Below are 26630 nucleotides of genomic sequence, written 5' to 3' on the forward strand. Positions count from 1 at the left end.
TTTATTTTTCAATTACAGTGGACACACAATTGTTTCCAGTGTACAACATAGTGATTAGACATTTATATAACTTACCACATGGTCACTGTGAGACATCTAGGACCTGTCAGCAAAAGAATGTCCAACCCAGGGAAAAGTCTTGTAAGAGTTTATTTGAGCCAAACTGACAATTGCCAGGGTGCCACATCTCAACAGGTTAAGAAAATGCTCTGGCAAATGGCAATTTGGCAGCTCATTTTATGCATTCTAATCGAAGGAGAAGGCACTAGGGCGTCACATGAAACCCACTGGTGGTCAGTCAGGGAGGCAGGACACAGCAAAGCGGGGAAACTCTGAGGTCGGATAAAGAGGGAAGTGGGCAGACACGAGCTTCTCTCCCATCAGTGGTCCGGGACCACCGGCATGCACAGTGCGTGGAGAAGGTCTGTGGGCAGCAAGAAACAGCACGCTCTCGCGCCCTGGTGCTGGCCGCTGTGCCTCGGAGGGTCCGGAAAAGCAGCCCACTGCGACCTTTCAGAGGTGTGTTACCCTAGCTGCGCAAAGACAGCAGACAATTTCAAAGTTAAAAATTACCTTTGTCGGGGAAGCTACCGCCCTAGGACTTGACTACGCACCATGACCTGCTTTTAGCTCCGAGTTTTCCTGTTCAGACCACCCTGGTGGTGCCTTTGGTCTCTGGGTTTGTAAGGCCCACCATGGGGGCCTCCCCTCAGCTTGTCAGGTTTAGTATGTGGCTTTTTCTGTTCACATATTTGTCTGACACCATAGTCATGACAGTATTCTTGACTATAGTCCTTATGCTGTACTTTACAGCCCTGTGACTGTTTTCATAAGGGGAATTTGCACATCTTAACCCTTTCCTGTTTTTCATCTTTCCCTCCACCCTGTTCCCATCTGGCAACCATCAGTTTGTTTTTTGATTCTATGAGTTTGTTTCTGTTTTATTTTTTTTAGACTCCACATGTAAGTAAAATCATATGGTATTTGTCTTTCTCTGATTTACTTCATTACCATAATATTCTCTAGGTCCATCCATGTTGTAGCAAGTGGCAAGATTTCACTCCTTTTCTTTTAATGGCTGAGTAATAGTCCATCGTATATATGTTTTACATCTTCTTCATCTACTCACTTATCAACACTTAGTTTGCTTCCATACCTTGGCTATTGTTAATAATGCTACCATGAATGCAGGGATGTCTTTTCAAATTAGTGTTTCATGTTTCCTCAGATAAATACCCAGAAGTAGAATTGCTGAGTTGTCTCTTGTTATAGCCTTTGTTTTAAAGTCTATTTTGTCTGTATAAGAATTGCTACCCTAGCTTTTCTGCATGTTTCCATTTGCATGAAATCTTTTTTCACCCCTTTAAGTCTGTGTGTCTTTTGATCTAAAGTAGCTTTCATGTAGACAGCATGTGTCTTGTTTTCTCATCCACTTGGCCACACTGTCTTTTATTCAGTCCAGTTACATTAAAGTAATTATTGATAGGTCTGTAGTTATTGCCATTTCCTTTAAAAAAATTTTTTTTAGCCTTGGCTGGTGTGGTTCAGTGTTGAGTGCTGACTTGGGAACCAAAGGGTCGCTGGTTTGATTCCCAGTCAGGGCACATGCCTGGGTTGGGGGCCAGGTCCCTAGTAGGGGGCGCTAGAGAGGCAACCACACATTGATATTTCTCTTCCCTCTCCCCCTCCCTTCCCTCTCTAAAAATAAATAAAATCTTAAATTTAAAAAAATTTTAATATTTATTATTGTCTTTATCCCCATTACCATTTATGTCCCTTACACCCCTCCTTCCAGCCATTTTATTTTTCATATTTCTGATCATTTTTTCTTCTTTTACTTAAAGAAGATCCTTTAATATTTCTTGTAATACTCGTTTGGTGGTGATGGACTTCTTTAGCTTTTTCTTGTCTGGGAAGCTTTTTATATGTTCTTCAATTCTAAATGATATTGGGTTGGCCAAAAAAGTTCATTTGTTTTTTTCCACAAGATGGCTCTAATAGTGCTTAGCTTTCTTTAACTCCATTCAAAACAAATTTGTTAGATTGTATCATGACATCTGTCATATCAGCATGCACTTAAATTTATCAAAATAGGTGAATTTTTGTGTGGCCATTTTAATATTGAAGATTGAAGAAAATATACAACATTTTTGGCATATTCTTCTTTATTCAAGAAAGGTAAAAACACAAGTGAAATGCAAAATAAGATTTGTGCAGTGTAAGGACAAGATGCTGTGACTGATTGAATGTGTCAAAAGTGGTTTGTGAAGTTTCATGCTGGAGATTTCTTGCTGGACAACACTCCATGGTTGCGTAGACCAGCTGAAATTGATAGCAATCAAATTGAGACATTAATTGAGAACAAGCAACATTATACCACATAGGAAATAGTTGACATACTCAAAATATCCAGATCAATAAATTTATTGGTGAAAATGAAAAAAGTATCTTTTATTTTACAGAAAAAAAACTAAACAAACTTTTTGGCCAACCCAATAGTTTTGTCAATAGAGTAATTTTGGATGTAGGTCCTTGCTTTTCAACACTTTGAATATTTTATGTCAATCCCTTCTGGCCTGCAACATTTCCATTGAGAGATCCGCTGACAGCCTTATGGGAGCTCCTTAGTAGGTAACTGACTGCTTTTCTCTTGATGCTTTTAAGATTCTCTTTGTCTTTAACCTTTGGCATTTTAATTATGATGTGTCTTGATGGGGACCCCTTGGGTTCATCTTGTTTGGAATTCCATGCACTTTCTGGGCTTTTAAGTCTATTTTCTTTGCCAGGTGAGGGAAGTTTTTTGCTATTATTTCTTCAAATAGGTTTTCAATCCCTTGCTCTCTATCTTCTCCTTTTGGCACTCGTGTGATGTGAATGTTGGTAGGTGTGAAGTTGTCCCAGAGGTCCCTGAAACTATCCTTATTTAAACTTTTTTTTCTCTTTGCTGTTCTGATTGGGTGTTTTCTGCTAGCTTATCTTCCAAATTGCTTATTAGATCCTCTGCTTCATCTAATCTACTGATTCCCTCTAATGTATTCTTCATTTCAGTTATTGTATTTTTCATTTCTGACTGGTTCTTTTTATGTTTTCTATCTCCTTTATAATGTTTCCTATCTCTTGTTAAAGTTTTCACTGAGTTCTACTCTTCCTTGAAGTTCATTGGGCCTCCTTATAACCAGTGTTTTGAACTCTGCATCTGGTAGACCGCTTGTCTCCTTTTGTTTAGTTCTTTTTCTGGAGTTTTTTTGTTATTTCATTTGAGATATGTTTCTTTCTCTCCTCATTTTGGCTGCCTCCCTCTGTTTGTTTCTATATATTAGGTAGATCTGCCATGTCTCCTTGTCTTAGTAGGGTGGCCTTATGTAGTAGGTGTCCTGTGGGGCCCGGCGGTGCAGTCTTATACATACATGCGCTCTGTGGGGAAGGAAGGGGCAGTGGTGCCATCCCCAAACACAGTTTGCCCAGGGGAAGAAGCTCCAGCTCCTGGCTCTGGAGGCCTGGTAGAGGCTCCTGCCTGGGAATTTCACCGTGAGGTCAGCAGCCAATGAGAAGGCTCCTGTGTCAAGCAGGAAAGCTCTCAGAGCCCTGCATGGTGTTGTTCTTCAAATGGAGTGGCAATGGGTCTCCCCAGCAGGAGTCCTAAAACCATGTGTGAAGTCCCTGGCTTAGCTACCTATTGCTGCCTAACCATCTACCCTAAAATGAACAGCCTAAGACAGTAATGCACATACATCACCTCACATATTCCTGTGGGTCAGGAATTCATGAGCAGCTCCGCTGGGTTGTTCTGGCTTATGGTCTCCCGGAGGGTTGCAGTCCAGGTCTCTGGCTTGGCTTGATGGGGGCCCACTTCCGAGATGCTCACTCACAGGGCTGGCTGGCCATGCTGGCTGTTGGCAGGAGGCTTCAGTCCCTTCCCGTGGGGACAGCCACCGGGTTGCTGGAGTATCTTCACAACACGATACCTGGCTTCCCTCAGACCAAGAAATTTAACAGAAAGCAGCGAGGGGGAAGCTGCAGTGCTTTTTAGCATGTAGTCTGGAAGTCACACATCATCATTTCTGCCACATTCTGTTTGTTAGGAGCACATTACTAAGTCTGGCCCACACTCAAGGAGAGAGGAATTAACTCCTACCTTTTGAAGGGAGGTGCCTCAAATAATTTGTGGACATATTTAAAGATTGTCACAGTTCCTGAGGCCAGGATGCTTTTCCTCTTTTAACTGAAGGGCTGCTTGACCTCTGGGCTGTGGGGCACATCCACATCTCTGGTAGACCCAATGGTAAATCAGAGGAAGGTGTAGCCTCTTCCCAGGGGACGGCTGCCCCTCTCAGGAATCGACTGTCATCACACCGGCTTTCTTTTGACTCTGCTGTAACAGTGGGACTGGTAAAAATACAGATTACTGGGACTCAGGAAGGGATTCTATTTCATTGGGTTTGAGGGGTCAATGGATCTGCATTTTTACAACTATTTCAGATACAGTGAGCCCTTTGGTGCTGGTCCAGGAAGATAAAGTGGGGTCCTGGCTCTCCTAGCACCGTGCTTTTCCGGCACTCGACAGGTCTGCCCCCGTCCCCCCGGGGCAGGTCGGATTGCACCACTATGGCCCCCAGGGCACTCAGCACTGCACGCGGCAGGGGGCAAGCACACCGCCGATCCCTGGTGGATGGTGGGTGGGTGGGTGAACTCATCAGCGATGGAGGCCCAGCTACCTTCACTGCAATGATCCCTTCACAGCGGCCAACATTCTCAACAGAACCTAACACATTGTTCTTGCCTCAAAATATTGAGATTTAACCTGACTCTCATGAAGTCTTTTGACCTAATTAATAGTTTATAGAAAATACAGGGAGTCGGGGAATACATTATACAATACCTTGGGAAAATAACTAGATGAATTCAGAATCTGGGGAATCCAATAAGGTGACTGGCTGGGACTCTTGAAAGAGTCTGTCATGGTATTGGCGGGTGGGGGGGTGGGGGGAGAGGACTGGGCCAAGGTGCCGTTCTAGATCAAGGCTCACCAAACCATGACCTGCAGGTCCGTTGCCTATTTTAGTGAATAGAATTGTATTAGCTTACCTATTGTCTATGGTTGCTTTGGTGCTGTGGTATCATAGTTGGCAGACTGCAAGAGAAAAAGTGTAGTCCAGAAACCTAAAGTATTACTTGTCTTGCCCTTTCAGAAAAAAACTTGCCTACCTGTGTTCTAAATTAAAAGACATAAGCCACCCTTCTGCTTCCTTCGATGATAGAATAAGTAGTTCTGGCTAGCCCTTCTGCCATACATGATTATGGATAAAATATATGAAATAACTGTTTTCAGACATGAAGTAATTGGCAGCACAGGGCTGCCAATAAGAAGACAACCCAATTTTTAAAAGGGCAAATGTTTGAATCAACATGAAAAAAGTATATATACATATACTCACACATACATATACATCTGAGCAATAAGTCCATAAAAAGATGCCCAACATCTCTTGTTATCAGCGACACACAAATTAAGACCACAGTGAGATACTGCTACATACCCAGTAAAAAGGCAAAAAAGTAAAAAGATTGATAATATGAGCATTGGTGAGGATGCGGAGGAACTAGAACTCTCATATATTCCTGGTGAGAGTGTAAAACGTTACAAACACTTTGGGAAACAGTTCGGCAGTTTCTTATAAAGTTCACCATATACTTACTGCATAATCCAGTGACTCTACTCCTAAATTTTTGCCCAAGAGAAAAGAAGACGTATGTCCACAAGAAGGGTAGTGCATGCATCTGTGTTCATAGGAGCTCTCATCACAACAGCCTGGAACTGGAAACAGGACAGGCGTTCATCCGTGGGTGAGCCGGTAAACAAACTGGTATTTTCATGCAAGGGACTGTATAACTCTGCAATAGAAAGGAAAAAACTACTCAACGTATGCAACAACATAGACGAATCTCGGAAATATCATGCTGTGCAAAAGAAGTCAGACAAAAAGAATATAAACTGCACTATGGAATTTATGAAGTTCTTGACCAGGCAAAGCTACCGATAGTGGAAAAATTAGACCAATGGGTTGCCTGGACAGGGGTAAAGGGGTAACTTGTTGCTAAGGTGGCATGAGGGGACATTTTCTATATTTTTGATTGGGGCAGTTGTTGTAGGGGTACACATAATTTAAAACTCGTCAAATTGAACACTTAGAAGCATTAAAATAAAATGTTAATTTTACTTCAGTAAGAAGTTTTAAAAAGACAAAGGAGAAATAATAACCAAAGGCAATGTGTGAATCCCAACTGCATCCTGATTTAGTGAAAACAGAGCTATAAAAGGTATTCTTAGGATGATTAGAAAATTCTGAATATGGTCTGGCTATTTGATAGCATTGCAGAATTATTGCCGGTGGTCTCCGGCATGATCATACGATTACGGTTGGGTAGGAGCATATCCTTATTCTTAGGAGATTTGTGCTAAAATACTTAGAATTAAATGTCATGATGTCTGCAACTTACTTTTAAGTGGTTTGTTAAGAAGAAAAATGTGTATAGAAATACACACAGAGATGAAACAAATTTGGCAGATATTAGTAACTGTTGAAGAAAGTAGGGGGGTATATTTTCATTGTACTTTCAACTTTTTTTTTTGACTTTTCAACTTTTCCCACCAAGTTTTTTCTTTTAATATTTTTTAAAAGATTTTATTTATTTAGTTGTTTTTGGAGAGAAGGGAGGGAGAAAGAGGGAGAGAAGCATCAATGTGTGACAGATACATTGATTGGTTGCCTCTCACAGGCCCCCAGCTGAGGACCTGGCCCACAACCCAGGCATGTGCCCTGACTGGGAATCAAACCAGCAACCTTTGGGTTCGCAGGTCAGCACTCAATCCACTGAGCCACACCAGCCAGGGCATCCCACCGACTTTCTGTAATAATAATAATAATAATGATTGGGGGAAGAAAAGTTCATTTTGAAGTGTTATGGCTCACCGCAAAGTCTACAAATTGTTCCATAGGAGAGGACCCTTATGAAGACATAGTTGGAGTTATTACTTTTTTCCCCAATTCTTCTAAATGTGTGTGTGCTTTTGAGCAGAATCCAAGGAACGAGGAACATTACCTGGTTGCAGTTCTGCTGACCTCTGCCTCCCTTGGCTGCTGGCTGGGGCAGGGAGGCTCTCCAGATGCGCTGTGTCAGAACACCAGGGCTGGGGCCCCGTGTCCGCTGCCCTTGGAGGAGGGAGGAGAATGGTTAACCATTGCCCACCCTGCACGTCAGAGTGTTCTCTGAACCTGCCCAGGTTGTTCCCAGGCTGAATTCTGCCAGCCAAGCTGAAAGTCTCATAACAAAGGCACAGATGAGACAACGCCCAGGTAGCCCTGTTTGCTAAAGAGTGAAAATCAGCCCTGACTAGGTGGCTCAGAAGGTTGGGGGCATCATCCTACAAACGAAAAGGTCACCGGTTGAAGTCCCCATCAGAGCACATGCCTGGGTTGTGGGCCAGGTCCCCCGTTGGGGCATGTCAGACAACTGATTGATGTTTCTCTCACACATCCATGTTTCTCTCCCTCTCCAATGCCTCCCTTTCCCTCTCTCTAAAAATAAATGGATAAAATCTTGTAAAAAAGTAAATAAAGAATAAAAACCAGGTATATATGGGAACGTTACAGAAGATTACATTTTTGCATAAAAATGTCTCCCCTCACACCTCAAACTCACTGATACCGGAGACGCTGCCCAGAGCCCAGGGCAGGTGAGGTCTTGAAGATGATGAGGGAAGGGTAAGAAATCCTGAGCGCTTCCTCTGGAAGGGGCACCTGTGGCAGGTCAGGACAAAGCCAGTGAAGGGAGGTGGCTCCAGTCTGAGTTTAGGCGGGAGGAGAGAGCGAAGCCGGCACCTTGACCAGGGGAGGAACTGAGTTCGAGACGCACGTGTGGTAGACCATGCGAGATGTTACAGAAACATCCCCAAAGTTAAGCGCTGAAAAGAAGTTCACTGGATGTGGCTGCTCATGGGCTTGGGGAGCAGGGGCACAGTAGCTTCCTGGGAGGGCTTAGGAATTGCACAGGAGGGGAGGAAATGGAGGCAGAGGTGCACATGATGTTTTAAGAAGTTCAGTGCAATGGCGATGACTGTGGAAGAGAAGGGGAGGGGTTTTAGTGTCTGCAAACCTGAGTGTACCCCAGACTGTGTGGAGAGGCTGGCACTGGGGAGACAGGCTAGTTCAGAGAGGAAAGAAGACAGGATGTGCTCGTACCCGGCGGCAGGTTAGCAAGAAGAGACTTGTCTGAGACGGAGGGAGTGAAAGAGGCGGGCAGAGAGGTGGGGGTGCACCGAAGTCCTGGGTGAGATCCCAGCACCACCCAGCTAGATGTGCATTCGACGTTCACACCTTTAGAAACAAGAGTGACTGTATTTTCAACCGTAGTGCAGTTTTGAAAGTTGTTAAGAGAGCAAATCTTAAAAGTTCGCATCACAAGAAAACAAATTTTGTGACCATACATGGTGACAGAGGTTAACTGGACGTACTGTGATGATCACTTCATGATATATACAAATATCAAATCATTATGTAGTACACCTGGAACTAATGTAATGTTTTGTCAGTTACACCTCAGAAAAATAAAGAACCTCATTTTATGTAGCTGTAGATCCAGGCTTACTTCTAATCACAGCTGATTCAGGAAGAAAGAAGGGAAAGAGGGGAATAAAGAAACCGACAAACGTGTGGGGAGTCTGAGATAATGAGGAAGGTGGAGCCACAAAGTGATTGACAGGCATGGAAAGGTGTCAAAGCAGAGAAACATACAAAGAAGAAATCACCTAAAACCCCACCAAGAGATGGCCAGTTAGGTCGCACACAGTGACCCCACTATGGGAACGCAGACTCAGCAAGTCCCCTTGGGTGAATCATTAACTTTCATGGGGCATCACCCTCCTCATGGGTGTTTTCAGTTTATCACAGCTGCTCTCTTGCATCTCTAGGGAGAAGTTGCATGGTCTGTAGCCATTACCCCCAGTTCAAGTATTTTGGTCTTATACATCTGTTTTAAAAATGTTTCTAAGTTGGCTGGGACACATTCTCATTGGGAGGAGACTGGCAAGGCAGGTGGATCAACATATGTTTTATAAACGTTGAGTGACCTCCTTTATGCTAAGCATTGTCTTAGTTCCCATACAAATCTTTCACTTAATGTTCATTGACCCAGGATGTGCACTGAGTGTGGAATACGACCTGTGGAATACGACACAAAAATGAATTAAAGGGTCTCTGTGCCTGAGGCTGGTGGTTCAGGACGCAGGCCGTGGGCTGCAGCAGTGAGCATGCTCTCGTGGGGTGTGGCTGGTTGCATAGTTTTGGGGTTCAGAGGCAGTGATTATCTGGAGGGGGGTGCTGAGTACCAGACTGGGCTTTTTCTGCTTGAAGAAACACACCAGTGTGGGAAACAATACTGTCTTCTGAGCATTGACCCTAATTAAAAATCACTTCACCGTATAATGGACATCACAGAGATAAGCACACTTACCAAAGGAGACCGAATGGTTCCTGGGTGTGCTGGAGAACACACCTAGGTGTGCATCCTCAGCAGTGTGTGCCTTTTCCATGGTGTTCGCTCTGCTGGAATGCCTTTCCCTGCATCCAATAGCTACCAAAATGCTACCACCCCATGTACTTTTCTTTCCTGGCCCTCTCAGTCAAAATCAACACTCCTTTTCCTACACTATAAAAGTGTGTGTTTAAAAATAAACTCATGAGCTCTGGCTGGTGTGGCTCAGTGGATTGCATGCCGGCCTGTGAATGAAGGGGTCGCTGGTTCGATTCCCGGTCAGAGCATGTTCCTGGGTTTCGGACTAGGTTCCCAGTAGGGGGTGCTTGAGAGACAATCACACATTGATGCTCCCTCTCTTTTTCCCTCGCTTCCCCTCTCTAAAAATAAATTAAAATCTTAAAAAAATAAACTAATGAGCAAAATAGAACCAGAGACAAGGACACAGGGAACAGACTGACAGCTGCCAGAGGAAAGGGGGTGGGAGATAATGGTGGAAAGAAGGGGAAGGAACTAGTCAACATGTATGAATAACCCATGGACATGGACAACAGGGTGGGGATGGACTGTGGGAGCAGGGGTGAGGTGGGACGGAGGAAGGCAAAGGGGGGGAAGCTGGGACAACTATAATAAATTAAGAATAAAATAAAATGAATACAAATATAAAAGTGTGTTTAACTTTGTTGTCATTCATATTTTCTACTATCCTGCAGTAGTTTGTGAGTTACATGTAAGTTCTCCCTACTCTAGTACAAACTCCTTGACCATGGGAACCAGGTCGTATTCCACACTGGGTGCACATCCTGGGTCAGTGAACATTAAGTGAAAGATTGAGTAAATGAATGAATGTGAGATAAGCCTTGAGTACACACAGAAAGGTCTGGAAGCCAATCCCAGTACAGCACATTACTAGAAAGAATGCACTCTGATTAGTAGCCAGTTGCATAAAATTACACATAGATTTCAATCAATGATGCACAACTGTTATTTACTTACCCTGGGAGAAGTCTGTCCAGGCTGGGATCCCCAGAAACAGCCTTGTCCACGTGATGTGTTGGGGAAATGCTCTCAGGGAAAACTAGTGAGGGAAGGAGGAGGGGTGGGGCACACTAAGCAAGGATGTGTCTCAGCGACAGACCAGGGTCAGCCTGACCCCCAAGCACTGGAGCATGCGATGCACCATAGAGTTGGTGCTCCATGAAGCAAGAGGGCCAGCCTCTGTACCCCCATGGCAGCTGGACAGGGGCTGCGGTTCCCGTGGGGGTGGCATAATTCTCTAGGAGAGAAGCTCCCATTGGCCAAGGGCAATGTTCTGGGTTGGGAACAGCTGTGAGCCATTAGCAGCCTAGCTACAGCGTGGGAGCCAGGGCTTGGTTAAGGAAATCCAGGCAAGGATTTCCAGTCCACTTAGAGTTCATCCCTGATGATCGCCAGGTGTTCCCCTCCCTAGTCTCCCTTTTTTCTTCCCTTTTCTCCTGCTTAGCCAGCCCCGCAGGGTCCCGGTTCCAACCAAGTGGTACCACAGCTGGTGCCACTGAAGGAGCCACAAGGCATTCACGTAGCTGGTGGTCCCTGAAGGCTCAGGTCTGGTTCTGCGGGGAGGCACACCCTTGCAGAAACAGACATTTCAGCCACTAATGATATCCACCTGCCACACTGTAACCCTAAAAAGTCCTTCAGCTGAAAGAGCTCTTCCCACCAGTGGTGAGGAGGTCGGGGAATGCAGGGAACACAGCAGACTCTACATTCACCATGTAAAGATGCTACCTTAGAATTTCCCCTAATTGCTAAAAAAAGATGATTGTTCCTGCAACCTGTGACACTGGCTAGGGTTCAGTTCAAGTAGCTAAAACACACAGACCCCAAAGTGTTCATCAGACAAGATAGATGTGTGTTTGTCTCCCACAAAAACAGGTGGCTGTGGGCTAGAGAGGTGGCTCTGCTCCATGAGGCTATCCAGGGACCAGGACCAAGAGCCAGTCTGCATTGTTGCCCTGCCATTCTCAACAGGAAGCTTCATCACACAGTCAGTTACAGCTGCCCTGGCTCCCACGGTTGCATCTGCATTGCAGCCAGGGGAGGGAGAGAGAGCCAGAGAGGCCCCTTCCTCTTATTTGTTTGTTCACTCATTCTACTGAGGTAAAATACACGCCGGAATGCAACTTAACATTTTGACCATTTTCAAGGGCACAGTTCAGTGACATTAAGGACATCAGTCCATGTCTAGAACTTTGCTTGTTTCTTTTATGGGCATGGTCCAAAAGTGGCATGTATCACTTCTACTCACCTCCCATTGGCCAGAAATTAGTCCTATGGCTACTCCTGTCTGAAAGGGACATTGGAATTCAATGTGTTCTCTATCTGGATGATGCGTGGGTCACCAGCCAGCAGTAATCACGGAACGCTGCGGATGGCTCATCGAAACTCAAGAAAAAACATGCACAGAGACAGACCAGTTTCTGTGGAGACGTAGGGACAGAACGGCCACCCCCTGTAGTGGGGAGCGCACCAATTTACCATCCAAACTGGCTTTTATTGGGTTCGTTTTGCATAAGAATTCAGGTAAAGCACATTACTCATTGCGAGGAAGTAAGGATCAAACGATAGGTAACAAGGAACTCTGAGAGTCTATTTTGAGTCAGGGTCAAAGATCTGTAAGAATTTAAGGAACAAACTAACTTCCTCCTTGGACCCCTCTCATTCAACTGAGAGCATTCTAAACAAAGAAGGTTTCACAGGAATTTACATGTTCTTTCTTAGGCCTGATCACCTGGGGAATCCGCCCCTTCCAGCACAGGGCGGCACCACCCTGTCATTGTTTCAGGCTTAGGTGGAGCAAGGGAAGTGAAGCAGCCAAGAGATTAAGATTTTTCTTGCAGAGCAGGAAGACTCGGGCTTTGTCAAAGCCAAAGGGCAAGAGCCCATCACCCCCTTTTGCCGTAGCCCCCCAAATCCTTCTTTTGGGGGCCTCCCATGTGATCGTGCCTGTCTTAGATCATTCCCCCCTTGGGGAATCTTACCCGTCATTGGCTAACCGACCAAGCATTGGGGTCCAGGCAGGGTGAGGTATGAAGGAGCAGAAGCAGTGCTCCTGTCAGGGAGATAAGCTTGTCTCCTAGCTGGCTTACAGTTCCAAGGGCGTTCCCTTAGCCTTAGCCTAGGCGAGGGTTACAGCTTCTGATACCAGACAGGGCGGTTCCCAACACCCAGACAATTCCATGCTCAGCTGCAACTTGAAACTTCCCTCCTTAAAGGAAAATGTGCAGCTTTAATATCCCCACTTGACCTCTTGCCTTCCAAGAGGCTCTGCTCCTGTGCCCGTTCTCCTGTTTGATTTACTGCCTGTATGGCCTTTGCATGTCTGCCAGCACCAGGGCTGGCCACCTGGGGTTCTGGTGCCTGGAAGGCAGAGGAAACAGCTGCTGGGGGTGGGCCATGCCTGTTCCTAAAAGGCTGAGTTGAGGTCATTCTTGTAAATAAAATAATTCTCTTTAACGAACTTAAAATACTTGCATATATAAAAGAATACTTTTATAAATCATTTAGTGAAACCACTAATTATTTTTAAGATTGGCCACCCTAATCCATTTCTTGTGTGAATGTGAAGTCCTGCTTCCAGCCTGGTGTGGGGCTGCTGGCTGCAGCTGGCTGGGTCCTTCTGGTCCTGCCATGCCAACCATGGTTCTGAGGCCATGGGTTTCATCATCTCTCCAAGGCCAGCTGCTCCTGGTCTCTGTTTGTATATGAAAGTCACCTGTTGGAGTCCGCCCTGCCTGTGTCAGGAAACTATAACCCCCCATGACTTAGGCTGAGTGAGAGACCTCTGAACCAGGAGCCACTAAGGAGACAAAACTTATTTCCCTGGCATGAACACTGCCTGTTTGTGCCTGGCCCCCAATGCCTGATCAGTTAGCCAATGACGGGTAAGATTTCCCATGGAGGGAATCGCCTAAGACAGGCATGATCATAAGGAAGCCTCAGGGAAGAGACTCGGGCTGTGGAAATGAAGGGGTGATGGACATCAACCCCTGCCCCCTCAGCTTTGTCAAAGCCTGAGTCCTTGTGATTAGAAGTGAGTAATCCAAGTCTCCTGGCTGCCTTTGTCTTCTCTGTTAACTCAGGCCTGCAGAAATAGCAGGGGCAGTGCAGCCCAGACCGGAGTCGGCGGACCCCCAGGGTAATGAGGCCTGGGACATAGAATATGCAAGACCCTGTGAGATCTGCTTGCTGGAGGATGCTATTGAATTAGAATATGAAGGCACAGGCAGGAAACGAGACTAGCTTTTTAGGTCCTGTATTGATAAAACCCCAAACTTTGCCCAGAATCCCAGCGGGAGTTCTGTCAGACCCTTTGAAAATTGCCTATTCCTTTTAATCTTCCCTGCCAGACTGTTAATCCACAAACTGTGTCTGTATTCTTAATAAAAACCTGCTTGAGCAGGAAAACGAGGCACTCTCCACTAGAGAGAGTGGCCGTTTCGTCCCTATTTCCCCACAAGACTCAGTTGTCTCTGTGTATGTTTTTTCTCGTGTTTCGACGAGTCATCTGCAGCGTTCCACGGTCACTGCAGGCTGGTGGCCGCATCAGTCACCCCCAAACTTAGTGACTTAAAGCAACAACAATCATTTCATTATCTCTTACAAGCTGCGGACCTGTGGCTCAGGAATTAAGGAAGGGCTTGCCTGGTCACTTCCAGCTCCAGGTCTCTCGGGCAGTTGCAATCACATGCTGGCTGGAGTTGGAAGAGAGGAGGTCTGGGGGAGCTGGGGGCTGGCCAGGTGTCTGTCTCTATCTCTTCATGTGGCCTCAGGACCTCTCTGTGTGGTCTTCCCATGCGGAGTAGCTTGGGCTTCCTCATGGCATGGCTGCTCCGGGCAGTCCTGGTGACCAAATGCTTCCAGAGAGACTGCTTCAATGAGCATGGTGCATGCTGCCTGATGGCTGAGCTTTGGGGGTCATAGAGTGTAGCTCCTGTCATACTCAAAGACAGTCACAATAGCCTACCAGTTTCAGGGGTGGGGAGATAGTCCCCACCTCTTCATGAAAGCAGTGTCAAAGTAGCCATGAGAGATGAGGATAAGAAATGAGAAATGTTGTCACAGCTACCTTTGGGAAAAACAATCTCCTACCTCAGCTTTGGCTGATTAAAAGCTTCATGAGCTCCAGAAGATGGAAGGGGGAAGTCCCTAGGAGATATTCTTAGGTTTCCCAACTTGAAATGTCTAGGTGTCCTAGATTTTGCTTATTCCTTTTTAATTTGGAAGATAAGCAGCATCAGTCTGGAGAGAACTAACCCTAATACAGAAGAGACGAGTACCCTGTTGTACCCTCTCCTTGGCAGTGAAAGCAGAAGCCACAGCAACAGCAAACAGAAGCATCTGGAAAGAGTCTCCACAAGGATCTGCAATTGGCCACAGTGGTTTTTAAGGAAGAAGCTACTGAAAGTCAGTTTTCCTAAAATATAATCAGTGTCCTCTGCTTGCTCATAGTTTCGGCTCTTAAGTTTTATTTACATGTGGCCAGTATGGAGGCCCCTCAACTCTCCTTGTCCTCTTCCTGTATCGTGGCACTTCCGTTTCAGCCAACGGCCTCAATCTTCTCTTCTTCTAGTTTCTAACTGAGAACCTGATTTCACAGGTTATTGTTTTCAAGCTGGCCATACAGGTTGTAAGTCCCTTCCTGTTGGAGTGGCTAACTTGTCCTAGTTGGCTCAGGACTTTCCCAGTGTTAGCAATGAAGTCGTGTCCTGGGAACCCCCTAAGTCCCAGGCAAACCAAGGTAGTTGGCCCCCCTCCCCCCTAACTATGGAGGGGCTGCTCTTGTATCAGATGCCCACATCAAGGGGAGGAGACCTGGGTCACCAGGTGTCCAGCTGGGCCACTGTATTACGGCAGCATGGGGTAGCTCCCTTGAGGACGGAGTAGGAGTTGGGCCAGCAGTGGTCAGCCTCTCGAGTTAAAACTACGCCTGGATGAATTACTCTTTAGAAGGGAAGGGATCGAGGTATAAATGCCTTGCAGTGCCATAGTAGAAAGAGTAGTGAAGTAGGTCAAACCAGGAGTCAAAACACCTGGTTTCTGCTGGTGAATGGCAATAAAACCCCAGAGCCAAGTAATTCATCTTCCCGAGCCTCAATTTCTCCAACTGCAGAATGAAAGGATTCGGCTACAGCTTACTTTGTTTTTTTACTTTTTATTTTGGAATTTCATTCCAGAGGGTAGAGTTACTCACACTTCTCAAGACAAGGTCTTCTGTTCTCATCCTTAGAGCATTTGTTGGGCTGCAAGAATGGTAATGAATGCTTCTTTGGGCCTCTGGCTCTCTGAACTTGAAGCCTTCCCTAACCTCCCAGATCTGCAGTCCTACACGCTCTCGCCGGAGGAGCTTTCCTCCTGCAGAAAGCTGGTAGACACTTTTCTAGGGGAGGCGGGAAGAAGCTTGATCCGGCTGTGGCTCTTATGTCACCAGGCACAGAAAAGTACAGCAGCTGCTTAAGACCTCAGCCAGATATAGACCTCAAGTAGTTCGCATATCTGCAGCTCTGACTCCTTTTCCCCAGGCCAGAGAGGACCCGGCCGGCATCCCGCCCAGAGAATTCCTGTGGTTATTAGTGTTACAAGCAGAGCAGTGTGTGGCAGGCTGAGTCACTCTCCTGGTGGCATTAAGGCACAGGGAGCCATGTGGTGTCTGGGAACGGGCCGTGGGTGGGGAACAGCTGTGCGAATCGGCCCCTCATGTCACTGCCTGCCTACGCCTGGCGGAATGGATTCCATCTCTGCAGCAGCACTTCACACTGGGTGGCCTCTGTCTTCCTGCCCGCGTCAGCGTCATGGAGAACTACGCAGAAGGTTGCGCAGGGCGTTGCGCCCCTTAGAGGAAACAGGCCCTGCTGAAGGGCCTCTCCTCTCTCCCGAGTATCTGGCTCAGCAAGGTCTCACTCTCCATTCTGTCCTCTCAGCAAGCTCGGGCAAGAGCCTCAAAGCTTGACAGGTGAGGCCCATGGAAATCAGAGTGGGCTGGTGGGGCGGGGCTGGGAGTGGGGGGAGGGTGGGCTTTAGGTCCCCCCTCAGTGACATACGTTCTCACCTAATTTCATAGAGGCACATCTTGACTCCCTTTCAGTCCTTTACTACTTTTGCTCCTTTGAAGATGCAAAACAAACAAGAACAACAAAAAAACCCCCAAGAATAATTATCAAATAAACTCATACCCACACACAGTAAAGTGCTATGGTTTCTGCTTTGTGTGTTTTGAGTCTCCAGAGGAGGAGGTAAGTTTATGTACATACTTTACCTAAATGTCTTCCTTTGTAGTCACAGGACTTAAGCTGACCCTAAGAATCAGAGGAGGGTCACCTTGGCCTTCAGGCCTAGTAGCATTGCTCCTAGGTGCCCAAGCAATGGCTTTAGGGTCTTCTGGTGAGGGTCTGGTGGCTCCAGCCTTACCAGGGACCCAGCTCCTCAAGTACCCAAGGAGAAAGCTTTAAACAACACAGAAAATAAAATAACATATTTTTCAGACCATAAGGTGTGCCTAGGTTTTAGAGAAGGAAAATAGGAAAAAAAAATTTTGAAGCAAAAAATGTGGAAAAATGTTTAATAACATAAGTAACATAATATTTCACCAATGTAAATGTAAACAGAACTCAACAGCAGCATTAACAACCATTATTCCTCCCAAATCTGGGGTGGGGGGTTGGGGAGGAAAGTGCATCTTATAGTCCAAAAAATACAGTAATTAGAAGAGGTAGTCACTGAGCTTACTATGCTATGTGCTCCATGTGGATCATCATGCTTGATCTTCATACTTTTATGAAGTGGGTACTATTATTAGCCTCTTTTATGAGTGAGGAAGCTGAGGCTCAGAGACTCGAGACTGTTGACCCAGCTGCACAGCTCTTAATTGGTGGAGCCAGGACCTGGTGGCAGGAGAGATCCCAGAGTCTGAGCTCTCGGTCACTATGCATGTGTAGGCTCACACTCACTCACACACACATGCACACACGCAGTGCCCACTCAAAGATGCCTACATGGAGACTTTGGTTTAGACAGCATAACTATTTCTGTAAAATTTACAGAATCATAGATGGTTGGGAGTGGAAGTCACCCTGGAGACGACCTACCTGACCACTTCCCTACTTTCAATTTCCCAAAAACAAAAATTGAGGACTTGCCTTTGAGAAATAGTTCTCAACTGAGCAAGATTTGGGATCCCCTGGTTAAAACATAGCTCTCTAGATCCACAACAGAGCATCTAATTCAGTAGGTCAGGGAGGGGGACCAAAATTTGCATTTCTGGTGAGATCCCAGGGGGTGCTGCTGCTGCTAGTCCTGGGCCCTCACCATGAGAACGACTGTGTGGCAGAGACTTGGGCATCAGATCCACGGCAGTGCCATCACTTGAACGTTCTCAGCAAAGCCTGGACAGACGCGCTCCCAGTAGGGTCTTGTCTGAGTCACTTGTTCTTAAATAACTCACTCTTTGGCTCCCAGCAACAGAAACAGAATGTGATGGGCAGAATTCTAAAAATGCCCTCCTCCGAAAAAAGATCCTACATTTCTTATTCCTCCAGAACCTGTGAATGTGATAAGAATATCATTCCTGCGATTGTGTTGGTTTTTTTTGCACAGTTGATCTAAAAAAGGGATTATCTCGGTGGGTATATTTCAATCACACAGGTACTTGAAAGCATAGCTGTTTCTGTGGCTGTTCCAGCAGAAAAACAAGGCAGGAGGAGAAGCCAGAATGGGAAGTCAAGGTGACCTGAATTTGGAGAACTGCTCCAAGTGCCATAGCTGTTTTGACGATGGGGAGGGCCACAGGAGGAGGAGGAAAGTGGGTGATGGCTGGAAGCAGAAGTGACCTCTGCCAAGAAAAGGGGCCTCCATCCTGGGTGTGCACAGGGCTGGCTTTGCCAACCGTCGGAATGAGCTTAGGAACGGAGTCTTCCCCAGAACCTCCGGCTAAGACAGACGTCTGATCTACGGAACTGTGAGCTACTGAATGAGGCTCGTCATAGCCTCTGCTCATGGTTACATCCCAATAGAAATCGAACACACAAGCACTGAAATTCTCGAGTTCGGAAGGGGGCTACCGCCCAGGCAGACCCACCCCCTCCTGAAGAGCCTCAGATGACCAGCTGAGCCCCTGGGAGGCTCACCTTGTTGTTTGCTGAAAATGTTAGTGAGTATGACCTAAATTCCAACTCCATCAAGGTAACATTCAGTTCAAGAAAGAAAGAAAGAGAGAGAGAGAGAGAGAGGGAAGGGAGGGAGGAGGGAGAGAGGGAAGAAAGGAAGGAAGGAACGAAGGAAGGAAGGAAGGAAGGAAGGAAGGAAGGAAGGAAGGAAGGAAGGAAGGAAGGGAGGAAGGAAGAAATCTAAAGGCTGTCTGAGAGAACACCTTGAGAACTGCCGGCCCCCGCGGCCAGGCCGAGGCAGACAGGCTGGCTCAGACACAGACAGATCACCTGTCAGCTAGCGTGTGCCCTTCATGGAAGAGCAGTTTAAAAACAGTTTAGCAAAACAGATTGTCCTCCTGCACTGCTACTCGGTCACATAACATCCTTTCCTGTTGCAGAGATTAATCATCTGTGGAGCTGAGGCCCTCGCCAGCACGGGGGTATGGGGAAGCTCAAATAAGTGGCTGAGACAGATGTCGCCTTGACTTCCCATCCTGGCTCCTCCTCCTGCCTTGTTTTTCTGTTGGAACAGCCACAGAAACAGGTATGCTTTCAAGCATAGGGGTCATCAGAGCAACGATTCCTGCGCCTGCCCCCAGTATTCTTGGGATTCTTGTAACAAAGTAAAATGCCTGGGGACAGTTTGGGCTTTCCACATGACCATACTACAGCTATGATAGTGTAGTTATGGTTCAACTATGACGTCTTTTTATTGGAAAAGGTAAATGGAACCATCTGCCACCATAGTCAGACACAATTCAAGGAAATGGAACAGGTTAGCAGTGTGTAGTCCCTACTATTGAGATTTCCCCCAGACACCTCCCTCCAACTGACTAAGAGACATCCAACAGTCTTTGAAGTTCAGGTTCATCTCTCAGGGTTGAGGTTCCACATCTGTCCCATCCAGGACCCTTACTATATGCACTGATCCTCTTACCACACATCTGTAGGAGTGCAGCTGAGTAGCATATGTGGCCTTGCTCATGTTCCCTGCAAATCTGTGACCTTGGCCCTCTGATGGCACAGAGCTGGACAGGGCATGGACTTCGAACCCTAGCCACCTCTCTCCGTGACAGGTGCCTGCTTCTGCTGCTTTAGCCCTAGTGACCAGCCATGTCACAGAGGAAACACCTGTTGCCAGGACCAGTCCAGCTCCTGGGTGTCCAAGCTGAGTCAGGAGCTGTGCACTCTGACTCTGTTTTCCTCTCACAGTAACTGGGTTCAGAGGTGAATCCAAGGACCAGTTTCCTTGACCCGATCATTCCCTTCAGACCACTCCTGCTTCTGTTGATTTTCAGTGGCAGTGGCTGGTGCCGGGGTTCTGCTGTGCAGCAGAGCATCCAGCCTCCTTCCTGCTTCTTTGTTCTTCTCCCCCAGCCCCCTGGACTGAGCCTCCCCCGCCCACAGTGTCCTAGGGATAAGGGAAGCCAGTGTCATTTCCATCCAAATGTATGGGGAGAAATTCTTTTTGAATTTTGGAAATCTCGAAGGGTTTTGAGCTACATAGTTGAAAACAAAATTACCAGATGGCTGTTTTTATATGTTGTCCAAGCTCATGGCTTTGTTTTATTTTCCTTTTTATGTACTTTGAGTGGTTGAAATATTTGCTACTTTTTTTGTTACTAGAGACATGGTGGTATTTCATCTGTGGCCAAGTCAAGTGAATATGGCCCACACTGCTGTGGGAATAGATTCTCCTGCAGGATCACGGTCTGTGCAGCTAGATTTTTGAAAGATGAATTTGTCATTTCGCCAAACTTTTTAAAAAGTCATTTGATCACACACACACACACACACACACACACACGACTTCCACAAAGCAATTTACTTCCCACCATGACACATTCAGTCAACTGTTTTGTTAACAAACATCTGACCGTGCTAGTTTCATTTCCTGAGTTCTCTGATAAACTCAGAAAACTGTTTTTGTGGTTTTAGTGTCACTTTTCATTCATCTTTTTGAACTGTAATCATTTCAAAAATTACAATTTTTAACGGGGAATGTGGATTGGCGGTTTAAACAGGAGGTTTGGTGTGTAAGTCTGAAAATATACAAGAAACTTGGGAAAATTCGAACTTGACATGGGAAAATTTGAACTTGACATGACTGATGACTTTGACAGAGTGTTGCCCCCTGGGGTCCCATCAAGAACTTGCTAGTGAGTAAGAGTGAGTTTTCCAACCAGCCACGAGTGAAGGAGGGCACAACATGGTTGATCTAAAACCTAGGGGCTCCTTTGGATGTCCAGTGGACAAAAACTCAAGCAGAATTACGGACCAAAGAGTGACAAGTCAAAATTCCTCCATGGGAGATTGTATTTTCTAGAGAGCAGCAATAATATCTCCTATCCCACATGCTCTTCTGCACAGTGACCTTGACATTCTTCCCACAGAGGGGAGGAATCTAATTTCCTTCCTTTTGTATCTGGGTCGGCTCAGTGACTTGCTTGAGTGATAGATTGAAATGGGGTAACCCACACTGACTGAAACACACTCCGTCCTTGGTAGTCAAGGACACATCTGGGGAGATACCTGAGCGGGTCCTCTGCTTGGCTTCCCATCTGGTTGGCAGTGAAGTTGGAGATTATATGCTTTGTCCTACAACAGGAAGAGGCATTTTTGTGCAGAAAAAAAGTTCCCTGGTCTCCCAGGTGCATTGGGATTAACTTAGAGTTTCCAAAGATTCCCAATTACAAGAGGTAGCTGGGACACTTATTCTCCCTTGGAAATTTTTGGTTCTGCTTTTCTCAATTGGCAGCTCAGATTTTGCCTTTAAAGAAAGTGGCCTGGATGATTTTTATCATCAGGGAAGTATGGGAAGCCCTGGTTTAGGGCAAGAGGGCAGCTCTTCCTCCTGCTTAATGTTGCATAAAAAGAGCTGATACAATATTCAACTACTGACCAGAGACATCTGTTTGCATGAGATCTGTCTAGGAAAGGAAGAAGGCTATAGCTACTATTCTGTGCAGGAGGAAATTCATGGGATTACTTTGAAGAGGTTCTGTAGTAATGAATGACAGATAATGTCATTGAAGATGAGGCTGTCTGTGCTGGCTGGTGTGGCTCAGTAGACTGAGCACTGGCCTGTGAACCAAAAGAGCCACAGAGTCAATTCCCAGTCAGGGCACATGCCTGGGTTGCAGGCCAGGTCCCCAATAGGGGGTAGTGCATGAGGGGCAACCACACATTGATATTTCTCTTCCTCTCTTCCTCCCTTCCCTCGGTCTAAAAATAAATAACATCTCTTAAAAAAAAAAGATGGAGCTTCCTTCTCTAAATCAGCTTGGGTTTGACCGCAAAACACAGCAGGCTTGAAAATGCACCTGTTTACTTCACCTTGGAGATCAGGAACTGTGCTGCCATCTCAGAGGGAGAGTCTGAAGCATGTGTCCCCAAGACACCAAGTCATGTCTGATACTTAAACCTCTGCCAATGGTGTGGTGCATGGGAAGGTTTCTTGTGGCATCTCTCCTCTCCTGTACCTGGAATTATTCCTCAAATGCTGAAAGCAAAAGGCACACGGGAAGTGGGAAGACATACACATGGTCAATCCTGCCTATTTCTACTGAGCTGGCCCGGCAGGGAAATTGGGTTAGGTGTCTGAGCAGGTGGTCATTCATCAAGGACCCCTGCACGGCCAGAGGCCCTGGAGGTTGCTCTGCCATTTCTATGCACCTGGTTTTGATAAGATGCAAAAAGGACCTTGAATAGTGCCTTAAGTTTATAGCGAAGCACCTCCTAGCAAATAAGGCAGCTCAACAACATTTTGAATGAGCGAATGAATGAATGGATATGAATGAGAGAGTGAGCTTGTCATTGAATTGTGAAACAGAGAACTTCAATTGTGGACAACCCATGAGAAAGCTTTAGGCTTCATTTGTCAGACCTTTATTCTTCTAAACAAAGTTCAGGCCTCTGCCTGTTCCACTCTGTTAACCACAGCAGCCCAAAGTTCTTCCATAACTAATCCGAGCCTGTGATTGCTTTGCTCTGCTCTGCTCTGGGAGCTCTCATAATCCCTTTTCCTCCTAAGAAGCCGGTGATTGTGTGAGGACAATGGAGCGGGGCAGCAGCCACTTGGAGGACTTCGCTCTGAATGTGTTTTCGGTCACTCCTTACACACCCAGTACCTCGGACATCCAGGTGTCTGATGATGACAAGGCGGGGACCACCTTACTCTTCTCAGGCATCTTCCTGGGACTGGTGGGGATCACGTTCACCATCATGGGCTGGATCAAATACCAAGGGGTCTCCCACTTTGAATGGACCCAGCTCCTTGGGCCCATTCTGCTGTCGGTTGGGGTGACATTCATCCTGATTGCTGTGTGCAAGTTCAAAATGCTTTCCTGTCAGTCGTGCAAAGAAAGTGAGGAAAGGGTCCTCGACTCAGAGCTGACGGCGGGCGGACAATCGTTTGTTTTCACTGGTATCAACCAACCCATCACCTTCCACGGGGCTACTGTGGTGCAGTATATCCCTCCCCCTTATGGCTCTCAAGAGCCCGTTGGGATGAACAACACCTACCTGCAGCCAGTGGTGAACCCCTGTTGTCTCACACCGTCTGGAGTGGTGGCTGCTGCCACGCCAAGCCCTCCCCAGTACCACACCATCTACCCTGCAGAGAATGCTGCCTTTGTTGCCGACCAGGACTACCCTTCCTCTATGGATGGTGGAAATGACAGGTACGGTGTGTGTGGTGGCAATCCTCCCCTTCCTGTGGCCACCGTCATAGTGCCTGTGGCTATGTGTGGTCTACAAGGAAGGTGGTGGGTGAATGCAAACCTCTGTGCGGCCTAATGCCAGGTGGGGGGCGTTGGCTCTGGCAGCAGTGCTGTGGGCTGTAACGCGTCTGTGTTTTCTGCTCATATTTCAGGTCCAGCCCTGACGCTGAGCAGCTAGAAGAGACACAGCGGGGAGATGGGGACCCTGCCTGCTTCTCTCCTCCACCCTATGAGGAAGTATTCTCCCCCCCTTGCTAGAGACGGCAGTGCCGAGGGAACGGCACTGAAGTCATTGTTGCTGACACCTGAAGGGCTCTATGTACAGCCTTCAGAAGTGAGACAGCAGAGCAGCCCAGGAGGCCTGAGAGATGCCGTTCAAGGGGACGTGGGAGGTAAAATGCCCCAAATTGATAAAAATTAGGCTGGGCTGAAGAAATTACCTTCTGATCCAGCTAGAAATGCCCCGCTGTGTTCAGAAACAGGAATCTCACCCATCTATCCATCACCCACTCCGTTTCTCCAGGAAGGTGCTGCTGTTGCAATTTTAACTCCAGCAGCCAAGGGCAAAATCACTACTGCTGTGACTTTGGAAGTTTCCATAGTAGGGAGGGTGGGGGTGGGGAGGAAGCAGGGAAGAGAAAACAGGTTCCACTGTAGCTTTCCCAGTGCCCATTCTCAGTTCCCAAAGGAGATTTGCATATCCCAATCAACTCGGTTGCCGACATGTGGCCCCTGAGGACTCTGGGTATCTTAAAGGCTGCATAAACAGACCAACAAACAAGCAAATAAATAAATGCAATAAAGTAAAATCAAGAATAGCTCCTGTTGGAATGTTAGGTGGCTAAACCATACAAAATAAATAATAATAGGACAATGATGTCACCAAACCCTTAAGTTATCATTAGGTGACAGTGACTTGACTGCTGATGTTCTTGTTCTTGTTGGCAAGGCTGAAGCTTGAGATGTCCGCCCCGGGCTGACATCTGGGCTGGGCGCAAACTGCCTGGGCCCAGCGGCCCACACAAGCCCGGGCCTTCTCCAAGCGCCCATAGAAGAGTCCTGTTGAATCAGACAGAACAGACCTGCCATGTCAACACCTGGGAACCACGAATCACGGAAACAATCTCTATGGCCAAGACAAGCTCACTTTCTTTATTAAAAAACAAACAGACAAGAAACCTTGGTGCCCTTCATTTCCCTGAATCTGGACTGTATAACACCCATTCACAGCAGACTTACAGATTTTGGAAGACACAGTTAAAATCATCAGGTTTTAAAGGAAAATAGTCTCTGTAGGTTACAAAGGCAAGGTCACACAAGGCTACCAAGGGAGGCTTACCCAAAGCGAGACAGGGTTTAGCAATTCCTTAAAGGTTTGGTACCATGTTTATATATGCAGTGACTTCTATTAATTTTTATCAGAAATATCTAGTTTTCCAAGGATATGATTAACACACACTTGGTATATTACTGTGATTTGTCGTGTACCTCAGGAACAAAATCTTTTCACACAAGAATTCATTTTCATGTTTGACGGTGGAAGTAGTGAGATAGAAAAACAGAATTCAGTTCACAGAAACTACCTTCATACTCAACATATTCATGAAATGCTGGATTCCTAGCTGGGGGCCATTGGCTCTGGGCAGGAAGTTGGGTGACAGGCACACGGTTGAGCATTGCCAGTGGCATGCCACCAGCAGGACACGAGGAGCCCTGCACGCCCGCCTCCCTCACCCCTTTCCCTCTTCATCCTCACCCACCCTACAGCTTTATATCCCTGGGCTTGGGTTTGGCAGAAAGGGATGCTCAAGGTGGAAATGATGTTAGGAAAGGGTGCCTCCGTGTGGAAGCTGGGAGGACAGGAGAGCCGATCTGTCTGCGGGATGCCAGGGGTCCCACAGGCAAGGAAGTGCCCTGGGGAGTTTTTAGCTCCAGGCAGTGGCAACGAACTGCCCCTGTTCTAAGACAGTGAAAAAGTGCTAACCATAGGGGTAACTGATGCTTTTGAAGACAGCGCAGTTAGAGCTAACAGCTCTGGAGCTCACGGTGGGAGGTGAGCCTGCCACAATCAGAGGGTTGGAAGATGGGGATTTGTTCATTCAGCCAATATTTATTGACTGAGCATCTACTCTGTGTCAGGACCCCGGGGCATCAAGTGGGGATGGAGCAGTGAAAAACCGAAGCAACAGAAGAGCACATACGGCTCTGTCCTTGCAGAGCTTCTGGCCTAGTGTGGGCAACAGACATTGATCGATTATTCTCTGACACCAGTGAGGGGTCTTGGGGCTATAGAGGGATTTGAACTAGTCAGGAGAGTCACAGCAGTTTGGCCCTTGCAATGCATATCCCCAGGAAGCACAGCTTACATGCATAGCCAAGCAACTAGTGTGCTCGACTCTGAGGACTGTCCAGGAATGAAAGAGCCGATACCTATATGAAGAGAAGGAGGGGGACACCTGGCAAATCCCCTGAGTGGGAGACAGTATCAGGAGGTGGCTTGCAGGTCGTGTGAATGGTTTATATGTCACTGCTGCTACAGCCCTCACGAAGACCCGCCTTTCAGTGCCCAACAAACTGCACCCACCCGCTCTCCTGCGTCAGGACAATCCCACAGTGCTCTCTGTCCTTATTTTGGGGTGGCAGGGGCCAGCATGACAGGAAGCCCACTGAGTGGTCCCCAAACTCTGACAGTAGGTCTCTGCTTGGTCTCTCTGACCAACGAGGACACATTCTTGGCAGAGTTTCTGGTTTGTTGTCTGGACATTTGCCATCCTCCCTCTCTTTCCCTCTCCTTCCCTCTTTCTCCCTTTTGTTACAGAAACCCCTCCCTGGGGTGGGGGGTCTTTTTTTACTCTATGGTTCTTTATGTCTGCCACTGTATTAAGAACTGTGGCTCTCAATGCCAGAGTTTGGAAAAAAGAAAAATACTATTTAATTAAAAGTTATATGGGTTTAGAATAATGGTGGAATTCTGCTGTTAAATCTCACTGCCTTTACAAATGAAGATATACCCACAGACACACACAGTCCTGTTCACCCACCTGCCTACTGTGTGCAGCCAGGCCAGTCTCAGAACACACCAGTCAGAAGTCCTGCCTCCCAGAAGAAAAAAAAAAAAAACAGAAGCCTGCGGCTCCCTTCTTCTGGTTCCTCCCAGTAACCCGTGCTCTGCTGGGCAGGTCCTCTGAGGTTCCTA

General features: G+C 46.8%; 1 protein-coding gene and 1 long non-coding RNA gene across 2 annotated transcripts; one reads left to right on the forward strand and one right to left on the reverse strand.

Moving 5' to 3' along the window:
- Positions 1-15704: 15704 nt before the first annotated feature.
- On the reverse strand, positions 15705-18776 carry LOC118499310. Its single transcript, XR_004901833.1, has 2 exons — positions 18693-18776; positions 15705-17012 (listed from the first exon to the last, which is right to left on the reverse strand). It is a non-coding gene; the product is annotated as an uncharacterized LOC118499310 (long non-coding RNA).
- A 3925-nt stretch (positions 18777-22701) lies between these two features.
- TMEM174 (transmembrane protein 174) lies at positions 22702-24597 on the forward strand. The gene is made up of 2 exons (XM_028529199.2): positions 22702-23395; positions 23587-24597. The coding sequence occupies exons 1-2, from the start codon at positions 22770-22772 to the stop codon at positions 23690-23692; spliced, it is 732 nt and encodes a 243-aa protein (XP_028385000.1). The 5' UTR covers positions 22702-22769; the 3' UTR covers positions 23693-24597.
- The last annotated feature ends 2033 nt before the right edge of the window (positions 24598-26630 follow it).

The sequence above is a fragment of the Phyllostomus discolor genome, chromosome 3 (assembly GCF_004126475.2).
Source record: "Phyllostomus discolor isolate MPI-MPIP mPhyDis1 chromosome 3, mPhyDis1.pri.v3, whole genome shotgun sequence".
Lineage (NCBI taxonomy): Eukaryota > Metazoa > Chordata > Mammalia > Chiroptera > Phyllostomidae > Phyllostomus > Phyllostomus discolor.

Bases quoted from the DNA above. Each gene is read 5' to 3' on its own strand.
- TMEM174 (XM_028529199.2), top strand. From the start codon at position 22,770: ATGGAGCGGGGCAGCAGCCACTTGGAGGACTTCGCTCTGAATGTGTTT. The intron at 23,396-23,586 runs GTACGGTGTGTG...CTCATATTTCAG, and splicing joins ATGGATGGTGGAAATGACAG to GTCCAGCCCTGACGCTGAGC.